Source organism: Rhineura floridana, chromosome 11 (genome assembly GCF_030035675.1).
Source record: "Rhineura floridana isolate rRhiFlo1 chromosome 11, rRhiFlo1.hap2, whole genome shotgun sequence".
Lineage (NCBI taxonomy): Eukaryota > Metazoa > Chordata > Lepidosauria > Squamata > Rhineuridae > Rhineura > Rhineura floridana.
The window spans coordinates 7,551,767-7,565,360 of record NC_084490.1 but is presented as its reverse complement, the minus strand read 5'-3'; the positions used below and the strand labels follow the sequence as shown (position 1 = coordinate 7,565,360).

General features: G+C 42.4%; 1 protein-coding gene and 2 gene segments (V, D, J or C); all 3 read left to right on the top strand.

The window, feature by feature from the left end:
* Window positions 1–4,241: 4,241 nt before the first annotated feature.
* LOC133366910 (Ig heavy chain V region MC101-like) lies at window positions 4,242–6,658 on the top strand. The segment is given in 3 exon segments: window positions 4,242–4,336; window positions 4,443–4,752; window positions 6,505–6,658. Coding segments are annotated over 3 exon segments (522 nt in total).
* A 2,039-nt stretch (window positions 6,659–8,697) lies between these two features.
* On the top strand, window positions 8,698–9,483 carry LOC133366224 (Ig heavy chain V region MC101-like). The segment is given in 2 exon segments: window positions 8,698–8,791; window positions 8,898–9,483. Coding segments are annotated over 2 exon segments (405 nt in total).
* LOC133366908 (uncharacterized) lies at window positions 9,263–13,594 on the top strand. Its single transcript, XM_061590453.1, has 5 exons — window positions 9,263–9,277; window positions 9,403–9,695; window positions 10,627–10,745; window positions 11,731–12,613; window positions 13,513–13,594. The coding sequence occupies exons 1-4, from the start codon at window positions 9,263–9,265 to the stop codon at window positions 12,279–12,281; spliced, it is 978 nt and encodes a 325-aa protein (XP_061446437.1). The 3' UTR covers window positions 12,282–12,613; window positions 13,513–13,594.

Below are 13,594 nucleotides of genomic sequence, written 5' to 3'. Positions count from 1 at the left end.
TATCCCCCTTTTGGATTTCTCCAATCTTCCCCAATGGCCCCCGGTCACTCAGAGGGAAATAACCGACTTAATAGCAGGGATAAAATCTGCTAAGGCCTCTGGTCCGGATAATATTCCACCTGAATTGCTGAAAAACTTTCCGGACTGGTGGGCCCCTCTGCTAGCCAAAATTAATATAACTGGCCATTTTCCAGAAGATTGGCGGGAATCAATAGTAGTTCCAATCTATAAAAAAGGAGATAGAGAGGACCCCTCAAACTACAGGCCGATTAGTTTATTATCTGTACTTGGCAAGCTATATGCGTCCTATTTAAAATTAAAATTACACACATGGATGGAGGAAGAAAACATACTAGGAGGGGAACAGGCCAGGTTCAGAAAAGGAAGCTCGGTCCTTGACCACTGCCTTCTGCTGAATTTTTAGCAGAAAAATATATGAGCTTTAGGGGAAACGGTTTGTATGTCGCATTCGTAGACTTAAAATCTGCATTCGACTCTATCCCAAGAGATCGACTATGGAGTAAATTAGTTAAATCCACAATTGACAAGAGGTTACTTTTTCTAATCTATAACCTTCATCAAAATACGTCACTTCGGGTCCGATGCGGTCGCGAAGGAGGCTTAACAAACCCAATCCCTACCAAGAAGGGAGTAAGACAGGGATGCACCTTAGCCCCCCTTTTGTTTAATCTATATCAAAATGATCTAAACTCAAGCTGTTTATCCAGGGACTACCACCCGCCCAAAATCGATGTACAACCTTGTCCTCTGCTTCTGTATGCGGACGACGCTGCCCTCCTTTCTCTTTCTAAGGTGGGACTAAAGCGACTACTGCGAGCATTTATGGCCTATTGCGTTCAAAACCAGCTAACTATTAACTACTCTAAAACAAAAATTTTAGTATTTTCCAAATGCAAAATATCTGGCACATGGACAGTTAACGGACAGCAAATAGATTTGGTGTCACAGTACAAATATCTCGGCATCACCTTCCATTCAACGTTAAACTGGGCCACCCACATTCGGGTCGCTGTTTGGAAGGCCCGTAATACTGTAAAAAATGTTCTCCGTTTTTTTTTCTACAAAGGGGGACACTACGTGCCTGCAGCAATCCAGGTGTTTCAAGCAAAAATTATCCCACAGCTACTTTTTGGTGTACCATTATGGATTCATGCTTTCAATTCATCAGTTGAAGCTGTCCTTTCCCTATTCTTACGCAGAATATTGGGGGCATTAAGATGCGCTCCGGCGGCAGCCCTAAGATTAGAATGTGGTCTCCTTTCCATCGAATGCCACGCGTGGCTGACGGCCACTAATTATTGGGCCAGATTATTTTACGAACAACCTCCGGGCTACTTAATCTATCTTTGGAGAGATATATTTACTTCAAGCTGGAATATAAAATTTAAGTCCAAGCTCTCCTCGATAGGCCTTTCAGCAGAACATCTACCATTACAAAACCTTACCTCGGCTAAATTTGCAATACGGTCGCGTCTTAAAGACATAGACCTACAAATTGCCGTTTCGATGGCTACAAAAACATGCTCCCCAATCCATTTTAAATTAAAGCTTGAGCCTTTTATTTACGCCCCTTATTTGGACTTTCTTACGGTCCCAAGTCTATGTCTGGCATTTACAAAGGCTAGATTTAACTCTCTTCACTCTGTATTACTGACAGGGAGGTACCAAGGAATTCCCTGCGAACACCGTTCGTGCCCCTGTGGGAAGGGTAAAATCGAAACACTCACCCATGTTTTGACTAATTGCCCGATATATGAACACATACGAGGCAAGTTTCTATCTACCTTAATGGAAAGCATTTCTTCCTTGGCCCCGGACAATGTGGTCCGTTTTCTCTTATCAGGAACAAATAGAGCAATTACTATTAGGGTAGCTAAATTTATATATGCTGTGCAAATATTACGTACTGAAATGTCATCCAGCTAATTTATTCCTTGTACGTATATTTACACCAAAATTCCCATAGACAAATGTACTGACCTTATCCTTTTTATTGTTTTTATTTTCCTTTTTATCTGTCTGTATTATATGCCTGTATCAGGACGGGTCTATGACCGCAAATAAAGTAGTTGAGTCAGAAGATCATTTCCAACTAGTTAAATATTTACTTAAAAAACATGAGTTACACTTTAACATAGAAAAAGTCCTGTTCTCCACTTACGTCTTTAAGGTAAGTTACCATGAAGTTCATTTCTCATATAGCAAAGTAATAAATTGACTAATCCAGGGTAAGTCCATGGGCATAACTTTCTTTCCAAGTCCTATTCTCTGTCTATCAGACTACGCTAGGCATGGTCCGGAATTCTGGTAAGGAAAATCTGCAGGCTTAACTTTTCTGTGGAGACAGAGATATGGACACAAGCCTCCCAATATATTTGCATGCATCATGCCCCATGTCTTGTCAGATCCAGGCCTTTCCCATGTTTCAAGGGGAAAGTCTTCTCAGAGCTTCTGCTCACATTTGCATCAATGTGAGTAGACTCCTCTGTGCAATTTGGAACCCAAATTTATCAGGGTGTTGTTTTTCTGTTTATCAAGCCTCTTTTACAGGATTCTGGACACTGGTCAAGTCAATGTGAATATACTCCTACAGATCTTCCCCAAGCAATGAGAGAAAGCTGGAGACTGAGGTGAGCCATGGCATGTGTGAGGATGTTTGGGGTGGGTATTGTAAGCATCCCTTCCCCTTGACACTGCTGATAGGAAGCCTTTGCATGTTCAGGTGGATGCTCATACGTGCCTTCTGCCTCATTATGTTATGAGTGATTGCCTCTTAAATGGGGTTAGATATGCAAAGAGGTTCAGAGAGTACCCGACTGGAGTGGCTGGTTAGCTCCTGGAAACCCAGGCACGAAGATCATTCCTACACAATCCAAGGGAGATTTACAGTATCCAAAGACAGTTCCAGCTTCTACCTGCAAATGAACAGTCTGAGAGTGGACAATACGGCTATGTATTACTGTGCTAGAGACACATAGCAATTGGAAGCCTGTCTGGTGTCAGGTCTTGTATTAGAAACCACATGTAGAAGAGAAAAAAGAAAGAGAAATCTAATCTTGCCACAGGAAGCAGATGTTGAAGATCTCTCTTTGAGATGGAGAAGCTATTTTTAATGGATGAAGAATGTAACCCTTTAAATAACTGCATGTTTACGGATGAACAAACGTGTCAGTTTCTAGTCCATGTGACTTACTCATTATTTTTATACATTCCATTAATTTCATTCCAATCTCACATTAATCCTTTCAAAATGCAATATATTTTATATATTCCAATGCATATGAACATGCAGAATTGATCTCAAAAATATGTATTTAAAAGTATATTTTGCTGAGGCCTGCAGAATCTCCTGGAAAATGAAAATCTGATCCATACATTAAGCTGAGAGCTGCAGATCCAAGACTGAATTCTAAGGTACTGCAAATTAAGTTTCTCATGCCATTTCCCCCACCCCAGATGAGCAATCCTCCTTCCATTAAAGGTTGCTCTTCCACATCAGTATGGCGGTGTCCACGCTGGGACATCTTTCTAACGATATATTTAAGTGTCAATATTTCAATGGCTACTACAGAGTTGATACAAAATGTTATGCTGAGAAAAATTTAAATATCCTGCTGCTTTTCCAAAAAACTCCATAGCCGCCGTGGCCATCTCTGCTGCTTCCCTCAATATCCACCATTTCACTGTCTGGTGAAATGCCCTGTCAAAAAAAGGAGACAGGTTGAAAAGTTGCAAAATGGAAGTTGAGGAATGTCAGCAATGACATCCCCACCCCTAAAAGCAAAATACGTGTGCAGGGCAATTTTTTTCAACAGGATTTTTGAACTTTTTTTTAATAGGAGCAAACAACCGTATAATGGGGGGAGAGGATGGTGAGGGAGGGAGGTTCAGCTGAATAGCAGTAATGTACCTCCACAATTACATCGGACTTTGGGGTGTTTTGAACATGCTGCATATCATTGGCTGCTCTTTGCTGTACCCATATAAATATTATCTTGTGTTCACAGCACGTTGAACATTTGCTTTCTTGAGATGTTACTAGGCAGACACATAGAGGATATGTGGGCTTGTTGTTCTTTTCCGGCAACAGTACACCTACCGCATAAGGTCTCTGTGCCTCACTTTTATTGGTAGCGCTGATTGGCATCATGCAAATAACTTTCTGGTGGGGCCTTCATTAAAAAGAAGTCAGATGCAGAGGATGCAGAATTTGAGGTCTTTGATATAATTCAGATCCACTTCAGGTCCTGTGAGGCAATGCCATCAATCATGGAACTGAAGCTCTTGATAATTTTCCTCATGTTCTTTCCAACATGTAAGGACAATACCCATTTCCTTCTGCTGTAGATAATTCAATTGTTTTCTGTGTTGTTCTGCATGGTACAATTTTGTCTTTCCGTGTTCTTTTCCCCTGAATATAGATATTTCATCACAAATTACCCTTTCTGAGGCTGGTGGTGGAGTAAAGAGACCAGGAGAGACATTACAACTGACCTGTACGGTGACTGGGTTTTCTTTAACAAGCTACCACATGCACTGGTTCTGTCAGCCACCAGGAAAGGGACTGGAGTGGGCTGGAGTTATGTGGAGTGGTGGAGGCACAAACTATAACCCTGCTCTACAAAGCCGGATCAGCATCACAAGAGACACCTCACAAAATCAGGTGTCCCTGCAACTGAGTGGCCTGACGCTTGAAGACACTGCCATGTATTTCTGTGCAAGAGACACACAGTGAGGAAAAGCTGTTGAAAGGCAGTGCAAAATCTCCTCTTCCTGAAAACCAAGCATGAGTCACTCCTGGGTTTGTGTTGAACAGCTGGCAACAAAGTTACTTTTTCATCTTGTCACTTTCTTCCACCACAAATACATGGTGCCCCACAGGTCTGTTTTGCAACAATAAATTGCCATTCAAATGCTATACAGTAGGGCCCCGCTTACCGGCACTTCGCATTCCGGCGTTCCACTAATGCGGCGGCAGGAAATTCCCCCTTTTAAAGCCGATTTAGCAATTTTGCAACATTTTATGACATTTTCGTGTCATTTTTGCGCGACGGTCCCATCATTGTCTATGGGTCCCGCTTTACAGCAATTTCTGCTTTACGGCGGGGGCCTGGTCCCTAACCCATCGTATAAGTGGGGCCTTACTGTAATGGCAAACATAATAGTAAGCAGGGATCCTCATGATATTTTATAGTGAATCACCTACAAAGGCCCTATTCACACTCAAGCTTAAGACCAAACTGTATGTGATGCTGGAGGTCTAGAATACATCAAACTCAGTTTGTATCTGGCTTGGGTTCAGAGGGATATTGTTACCCTTAACCCCACCACCCTCCACACACACATCTCAGCTCTGAACACATCTCAGGTATTTCCTACATTACATATCTAGGGTGTGTGTGTGGGTTTTTGTGTGTGCACCATTAAGTAGTGGTGGTGGGTGCACGATTGTAATGTGTGTGTGTGTCTGTGCACATGTGCACACATGCACACACACATGATACCCACAATAGTTTCTCCAGCTTGCAAATGTGCCCTTGAGTGCCAAAAGATTGGCAATTTCTAATCTGTTTCCTTGCTTGATGCAGGGGAGTCAGAGACAGATGGTTCCCAGGCTCTGCTTGAAGACCTCCAGTGAGGGAGAGCCACCACCACTCTTTGTAACTATTGGTTCCATTGCTGAACTACTCTTTCTATTGAGAAGTCTCATGTAATGTTCAGCTGAAATTGACCGTCCTGTAATTTCAGTCCATTTGATCTAGTCCTGTCCTCAGAGGCAGAAGAGAAGAAGTCTCTGCCCTCCTCTCTCTGATGACCCTTCAGGGAGGTGCTATCATGTCCCCCCTTTTCTTCTACAGCCTAAACACACCAACTTTTCAATGTTTTCCTTCTGTTCTTAACTCCTGTGTGCAGAACTGATTCAACCAGGGAAAATAAGGCCACTTTAAAAAGTGACATTAAGTCTTGTTCAGGAAAATTTGTGAACTTTCCTTCTGTCTCATTGTGTTGAGAGAGAGTGGGAAGATTTGCCTCTTAAATGGAACAGGTCATACAAAGAGGGGCAGAGAATACCCAATAAAGTTCCTTTCTGCTGTAGATTCACCTCATGACATAGCCCTTGCCTTTCCTTTTTCTTCTGGAGAAGGCCTCTGAAAAGGGAAGACTGGAGACACAGTCAGAGAACAGTATAATGTCTTGACTACATTTGCTTTTCCTTCGGTCAGCTTTGAGAGGTATTTTTCTTTATAGATCTTAAAGGAAGGCTACAACTTACCAAACAGTTCTGGAATGTGTGCTTTGGCAGTTGAATATGGCAACTGGCTCATTGTCAGGAATAAGTATTTTTTTTAAAAAAATGTTTCCTTTCATTCCCTATTTCAGGAGCCTGTTCTCAGTTTACTCTCACTCAGTCAAGTCCAGAAACCAAGAGGCCCGGAGAATCAATCAAGTTCAAATGCACCGTGAATGGTTTTGATACTGGAGACCATTATATGGTTTGGTTGAGACAGGTGCCTGGGATGACATTGGAGAGGCTGGTTAGCTGCTGGAAACGTGGACACGAAGCTTATTCTTCCACAATCCAAGGGAGATTCACAGCCTCCAAACACAGCTCCAGCTTCTGCTTACAGATGAATAGCCTGGGAGTGGAGGATGAAATGGAAATGGACTGCCTTCAAGTCAATCCCGACTTATGGTGACCCTATGAATAGGGTTTTCATGGTAAGTGGTATTCAGAGGTGGGTTACCATTGCTTTCCTCTGAGGCTGAGAGGCAGTGACTAGCCCAAGGTCACCCAGTGAGCTCATGGCTGTGTGGGGATTCAAACCCTGGTCTCCCAGGTCGTAGTCCCACACTCTAACCACTACACCACACTGGCTCAGGAGAGGAGGATAAGGCCATGTATTACTGTGCTAGAGACACACAGTGAATGGAATCCCATCTGGGGTCAGGTTAAAAACATTATGCAGTGTAGGAACAATAAAGAATTTCCTGGTGGTGGCGCTCATGTTCCATCATATTGGGCAACTGAGCAAAGGATCTTGTACTAGAAACCACATCTGGAAGAGAAAATAGAAAGAGAACGCTAACCTTGCCACAGGAAGAAGATGCTGAATATCTCTCTTTTAGATGGAGAAACTATTTTTAACAGATGAAGAATGTAACCCTTTAAATAAATGCATGTTTATGGATGAACAAATGTGTCCATTTCCAGTCCATTAGACTTATGCATTTTTTAATCCAATAATTGCATTCCATTCCCACATTAATCCTTTAAAATGCATTGCATTTTAAATATTTTAACATGTATTTACATGCATATTTTATCTCAAAATATGTATTTAGACATATATATTGGTGTATTTGATCTGCTGAGGCATGCAAAATCCCTCAAAAATGAATTTCTCTTCCATACACTAAGTTGAGAGCTGCAGATCCAAGACTGAATTCCTCAGGCACTGCAAATTAGGTTTCTCCTACCATTCCCCCCACCCCATCCTCCTTCCATTAAGGGTTGCCCTTCCACATCAGTATGGCGGTGTCCATGCTGGGACATCTTTCTAACGATATAGTCAAGTGTCAATGTTTCAATGGCGACTACAGAATTGATCTGAAATGTTATGCTGACAAAATTTCAAGTTTCCTGCTGCTTTTCCAAGAAACCCCACACCCACAGTGGCCATCTCTGCTGCTTCCTTCAATATCCACCATTATACTCTCCCATTAAATGCCCTGACATAAAAAGCAGTCAGGTTGAAAAGCTGCAGAATGGAAGCTGAGGAATGTCAACAATGATATTCCTGCCTCTAAGTGCAAAATATGTGTGCAGGGCAATTTTGTTCAACAGGGTTTTTGAACTTTTTTCTTTTCTTTTGGAGTAGGAACAAAAACAGGATAATGAGGGAGGAGGAAAGGATGATGAGGGAGAATCAGCAGAATAACAATAAGGTCATAGCACAATTACGATTACAGTTTACATAGCACTTTGTAGAATTTTATTTCTGCATTTCATTGGCTGCTGTTGCAAAACGAATAACAGTGATGTAATGTAAATAATGTAACATCACAATTATAAAGCACGTTGGGGAATTTTGAAAGTGCTGCATATCGTTGGCTGCTGTTTGCAGTATCCATAGAAATATTCCTCACAGTAGGTTTTTGTCTTTCCATGTTCCTCCCCCCTGCATATAGAATATAAAACCCTGCTCTACAAAGCTGGATCAGCATCACAAGAGACACCTCACAAAGTCAGGTGTTTCTGCAACTGAGTGGCCTGACGCTTGAAGACACTGCCATGTATTATTGTGCAAGATACACACACTGAGGACAAGCTATCTTTCTCAGGGGACAGAGAAATAACAATAATGTAATTTCACAATTACTTAACACTCTGAACGTGCTGAATTTCACTGGCCACTGTTTGCAGTACCAACAGAAATATTATCTTGTGTTCACAGCACATTGGATATTTCCGTTCTTGAAATGTTAGTAGGGAGACTCATGGAGGTGATGTGGGCTTGTTGTTCTTTTCCGGCAACACCACACCCACTGCATAAGGTCCCTGCTTCTGCTCATCACTTATATTGGTAGCACTGATTGGCATCATGCAAATGACTTTCTGGTGGGGCCTTCATTAAAAAGAAGTCAGACGCAGAGGATGAAGAATTTGAGGTTCTTGATATGATTCAGATCCACTTCAGGTCCTGTGAGGCGATGCCATCAATCATGGAACTGAAGCTCTTGATAATTTTCCTCATGTTCTTTCCAACATGTAAGAATAATACCCATTTCCTTCTGCTGTAGATAATTCAATTGTTTTCTGTGTTGTTCTGCATGGTACAATTTTGTCTTTCCATGTTCTTTTTCCTTGAATATAGATATTTCCTCGCAGATTACCCTAACTGAGTCTGGTGGTGGTGTAAAGAGCCCAGGAGAGACATTACAACTGACCTGTACTGTGACTGGGTTTTCTTTAACAAGCAACGCAGTGAGCTGGGTCCGTCAAGCGCCAGAAATGGGACTGGAGTGGGCTGGAGTTATGTGGAGTGGTGGAGGCACAAACTATAACCCTGCTCTACAAAGCCGGATCAGCATCACAAGAGACACCTCACAAAATCAGGTGTCCCTGCAACTGAGTGGCCTGACGCTTGAAGACACTGCCATGTATTTCTGTGCAAGAGACACACAGTGAGGAAAAGCTGTTGAAAGGCAGTGCAAAATCTCCTCTTCCTGAAAACCAAGCATGAGTCACTCCTGGGTTTGTGTTGAACAGCTGGCAACAAAGTTACTTTTTCATCTTGTCACTTTCTTCCACCACAAATACATGGTGCCCCACAGGTCTGTTTTGCAACAATAAATTGCCATTCAAATGCTATACAGTAGGGCCCCGCTTACCGGCACTTCGCATTCCGGCGTTCCACTAATGCGGTGGCAGGAAAGACCTCACAAGACCTCACAAGAGACACCTCACAAAGTCAGGTGTTTCTGCAACTGAGTGGCCTGACACTTGAAGACACTGTCTTTCTAAGACAGCTCTTTTGTGCACAACTGCTCTTGGACAAAACAGCTATATTGAAAAGAAAATGTGTCTTTACAGGCGCAGGAGATGGGAAAGTAAATGGCGAGGAAAATGGAAATGGACTGCCTTCAAGTCGATTCCGAATAGGGTTTTCATGGTAAGTGGTATTCAGCGGTGATTTCACCATTGCCTTCCTCTGAGGCTGAGAGGCAGTGACTGGCCCAAGGTCACCCAGTGAGCTTCATGACTGTGTGGGGATTCATACCCTGGTCTCCCAGGTTGTAGTCCAACACTCTAACTACTACACCACACTGGAAGTGGAAACATTTCATGTGAGTGACTCCAAACCCTTACCTGGCTTGGAGCTGTATGTGCAAATACATGCTTGCATCTTCACAACAGATCTCAGGCTTCCCGGCTTGGAGTGACACACATGCACAGTATTTTAAATGGGAAAACCTTCGTTTCAAAATTAAAAACAAAATTAAATTTTATGTTTGCACAATGGATCTCTGGTTTTTGGAACAGATGATGGGCAGGGAGGTACCAATTGAGGGTAGGGGACAAAACACAGCAAGAATAATTCTAATCAAACACTGCCCACTAGTGTAGATGGGATTTTGGAGGCATAAAACTGAAAGTGCTCATGTGTGGACAAAGGCACGTGAATGTGCGCACAGAAACACCAAGTGACCTATGCATTAATGCTCTAGTGTGGACACAGCCAAACTGTGAGCTCGTTAAGGATCCCTACCTTAAACAGTGCATTCCCCAGTATGAACCATTTCATACCAAATACGTTGGAGGTTGTTTATGGACAGATGGTGCCTTATAGAGGATGATATGCAAATAGTGAGGCAGTTCGGTCTTTAAACTTCCACCCCTCCTGCAGAGATAGCCATAGCTCCCTAGAAATCACCAGCCCAACCTGCAAAGCCTTTCTCTCCAAACCATCCGATAGAAATGGTTCTTTGCATTTATCTCCTCTTCAGTCTCTCAGCTTTCAAAGGTATTTCTTCCCTCTGGTGGCAAGGCCATTATTCAGGCTTGCTGAGAACATATTCAGGAATGTTTCTCTCTCTTTGTAGGTGTCCTGTCAGACATTTCTCTAGCAGAATCTGGAGGAGACCTGAAAAGGCCGGGGGAATCCCTTCGACTGACATATACAGCATCTGGCTTCAATATAGACAGCTACTGGATGAGCTGGGTCCGTCAGACACTTGGAAAGGGGCTCGAATGGGTGTCAAGGATTAATGGGGGCACCACAAACTATGGAGATTCTGTTAAAGGCCGATTCACAACTTCCACAGATAGTTCCAAAAAGCTTATTTATCTACATATGACTGCCCTGAAAGCCGAAGACACTGCTGTGTATTACTGTGCAAGATGACACAGTGATGGAAAGTGGATCTGAGCCTTTACAAATACCCACAGTGGAGCCAACAAGCAGGCAGTTCCTGCAGGGTTACAGATGGATAAGCTGCTAAGGTCTTGGTTGGGGACTCGGCAAAGCTTCCTGCCATTATAAAGCTTTTAAACCTCGTGGGGACTCCGACTCTGTTACAGATTTCTTTGATTCAAGATCTTTATTCTAAAATCTGTAATCCTGCATAACAACATGGAATTAATTTTGAACATTGATTTTAGATAGACGGAAACTGAAAGATGTAATAGACGGGGGGGGTAATTGTGTTTTCACTGAAAGTGAGAGTCAGTGGAATAACAATCATATAACTTCACAATTACATAGCAGTTTGGGGATTTTGTTCTTTTTCCATTGGAAGCTGCTTGCCTATATGTTGACCCCACATTGTAAGTTTCCTTTCCCTAGCTGTTCTTTTCATTGCAACCACTCTTAACTGCCTAAGGTCTCAGTTGTGCATCTGCTCATCTCTTATATCGTTAGCACTTATAGTATTATGCAAATGACTTCCATGTGAGGCCTTCAATAACGAGAAGCAGATGTAGATGATTCAGAATTTGAGCTCCTTGATGTAATTCAGATCCACTTCAGGTCCTAGGAGCTGTTGTCCTCATTGAAAGTCATGGAACTGAAGCTCTCGATCATTTCCCTAATTCTATTTCCAGCATGTAAGAAAAATCCCCATTTCTGTGTTCATACATGAGCCAATGATTTTTCTATGTGATTTCTAACGGCAGATTTTTCTTTTTATGTCCTTTCCCATGAATAGGCATTTCTTCCCAGATTACTCTTACTGAGCCTAATGAGGGCATCAAGAGGCCAGGAGAGACGTTACAACTGACCTGTACAGTGACTGGGTTTTCTTTAACAAGCTACGGAGTGAACTGGGTCCATCAACTGCCAGAAAAGGGACTGGAGTGGGCTGGAGGTATCGGGTATGATGGAAGCACTTCCTATAATCCTGCTCTCCAAAACCGGATCACCATCACAAGAGACATCTCAAAATGTCAAGTGTTCCTGCAACGGAGTGGCCTGAAGCCTGAAGACACTGCCATCTATTACTGTGCAAGATACACATCAAGGAAATGCTTCTCAGAGACAGTGCAAAAACTCCTCCTCCTTGAAAACCAGAAATTAGTCATTCATGGGTTTGTGTGCAACAGATGGGAACAAGGCCATCGTTCATTCTGTTTCCTCAAGCACAAATGCATGATACACTGCTCCACACCATTCATTTTTCAACAGAATTCCTTTTGTACAAAGTCTAGAATTGCAGTCAGAATAGTTGCAAGCAGGGAACTCCAAGATGTTTCAATATGAATCTCCAAAGTAAAAGGTGAAGGGCAAGATAGATGGATAGACTGATAAATTAGATAGATGGATATATAAGATAGATGGACAGATGGAGAGAGAGCGAGAGAAAGGAAGGGAAAGGGCAACAAGACACCCATATTATGACTGAATGCTTCTCCTTCCACAGCTAACACAGGTTTGGAGGGACTGAGAGATAGAAAGACTGAATCACCACCCACGTTGTGAAAGGGAAAGACATGGACCTGCCCAGCTGCTGTGCCACAGCCTTCATGGAACCTCCAGGGAACTTCTGGGAACCTAAAGAGGGATGCCCAGATGAGTATCAACCAACACCTTTAGTAAGTCCACCCCCTTGCACCACCATTTTCTGTGTTTCCTCAAATCTGCAGCATCCATCATTACGTTAACTTTCTTTGCCTGAAAATTTGTCTTTGAAATTGTGGGGAGGCAGTTCAGCTCCGCCTTAGACTATTCTTTTTTAAAAAATGAAATATGATTACTTTTTCTGCATGGCTGCCTTCCATTTCCTTGGCTTAATAAACATGGCTTTTCTTCTGACACTAGGGCAGCTAAAAAGGCAGCTAAACGGGGTCATGGTGAAAGTACGATGAACGTGTTGACCAATCAATGCCCAAACCCTATAAATGGTAAAATGCTATATCAATATCTGAGGTCCTTTTTATTATTGTGGGGTTGCATTGAAAGGGGGAGTGTGTGGAATAACAATCATACAACTTTGCAATTACATAGTTTTTTTTTAAGTGCTCCTACATTTCATTGGCTGCTGATTGCAGGTGTCAAGGAAAAATCAGCTTCTGATGATGACACATCCTACATCTGCTTTCATTAGAAGTTGTTGCACAGACACAAGGTGGAGATGTGACATAGCTGTTCTTTTCATGGCAACCACACCTACTGCATAAGGTCTCAGTTGTTCATTTGCTTATATTAATAGTACTGATGGCATCATGCAAATGACTTTCTGGTGTGCCCTTCATTAAATAGAAATCACATGCAGACGACTGAGAATTCGAGGTCCTTCAGTGTAATTCAGATCCAGTTTGGGTCCCGGGAGTTGTTGCCTTTGATTAAAGTCATGGAACTGATGCTCTTGATAAGTTTCCTGATGTTATTTCCACCATGTAAGAAAAATCCCCATTTCCTTATGTACATGCCCCAGTTGTGTGTGTTTTCTAACGACACATTTTTTGTTTGTATGACCTTTCCCCATGAATAGATATATCGTCACAGATCACCCTTGCTGAGTCTGGTGGTGGTGTGCATAGGCCAGGAGACACATTACAATTGATCTGTACAGT

What these genes read in the sequence shown, in the direction of transcription:
- LOC133366908 (XM_061590453.1), top strand. An exon ending in TTCCGAATAGGGTTTTCATG is followed by an intron (nt 9,696 to 10,626) that starts GTAAGTGGTATT and finishes CTCTCTTTGTAG; the next exon opens with GTGTCCTGTCAGACATTTCT. An exon ending in ACAGCTACTGGATGAGCTGG is followed by an intron (nt 10,746 to 11,730) that starts GTCCGTCAGACA and finishes TCCCATGAATAG; the next exon opens with GCATTTCTTCCCAGATTACT.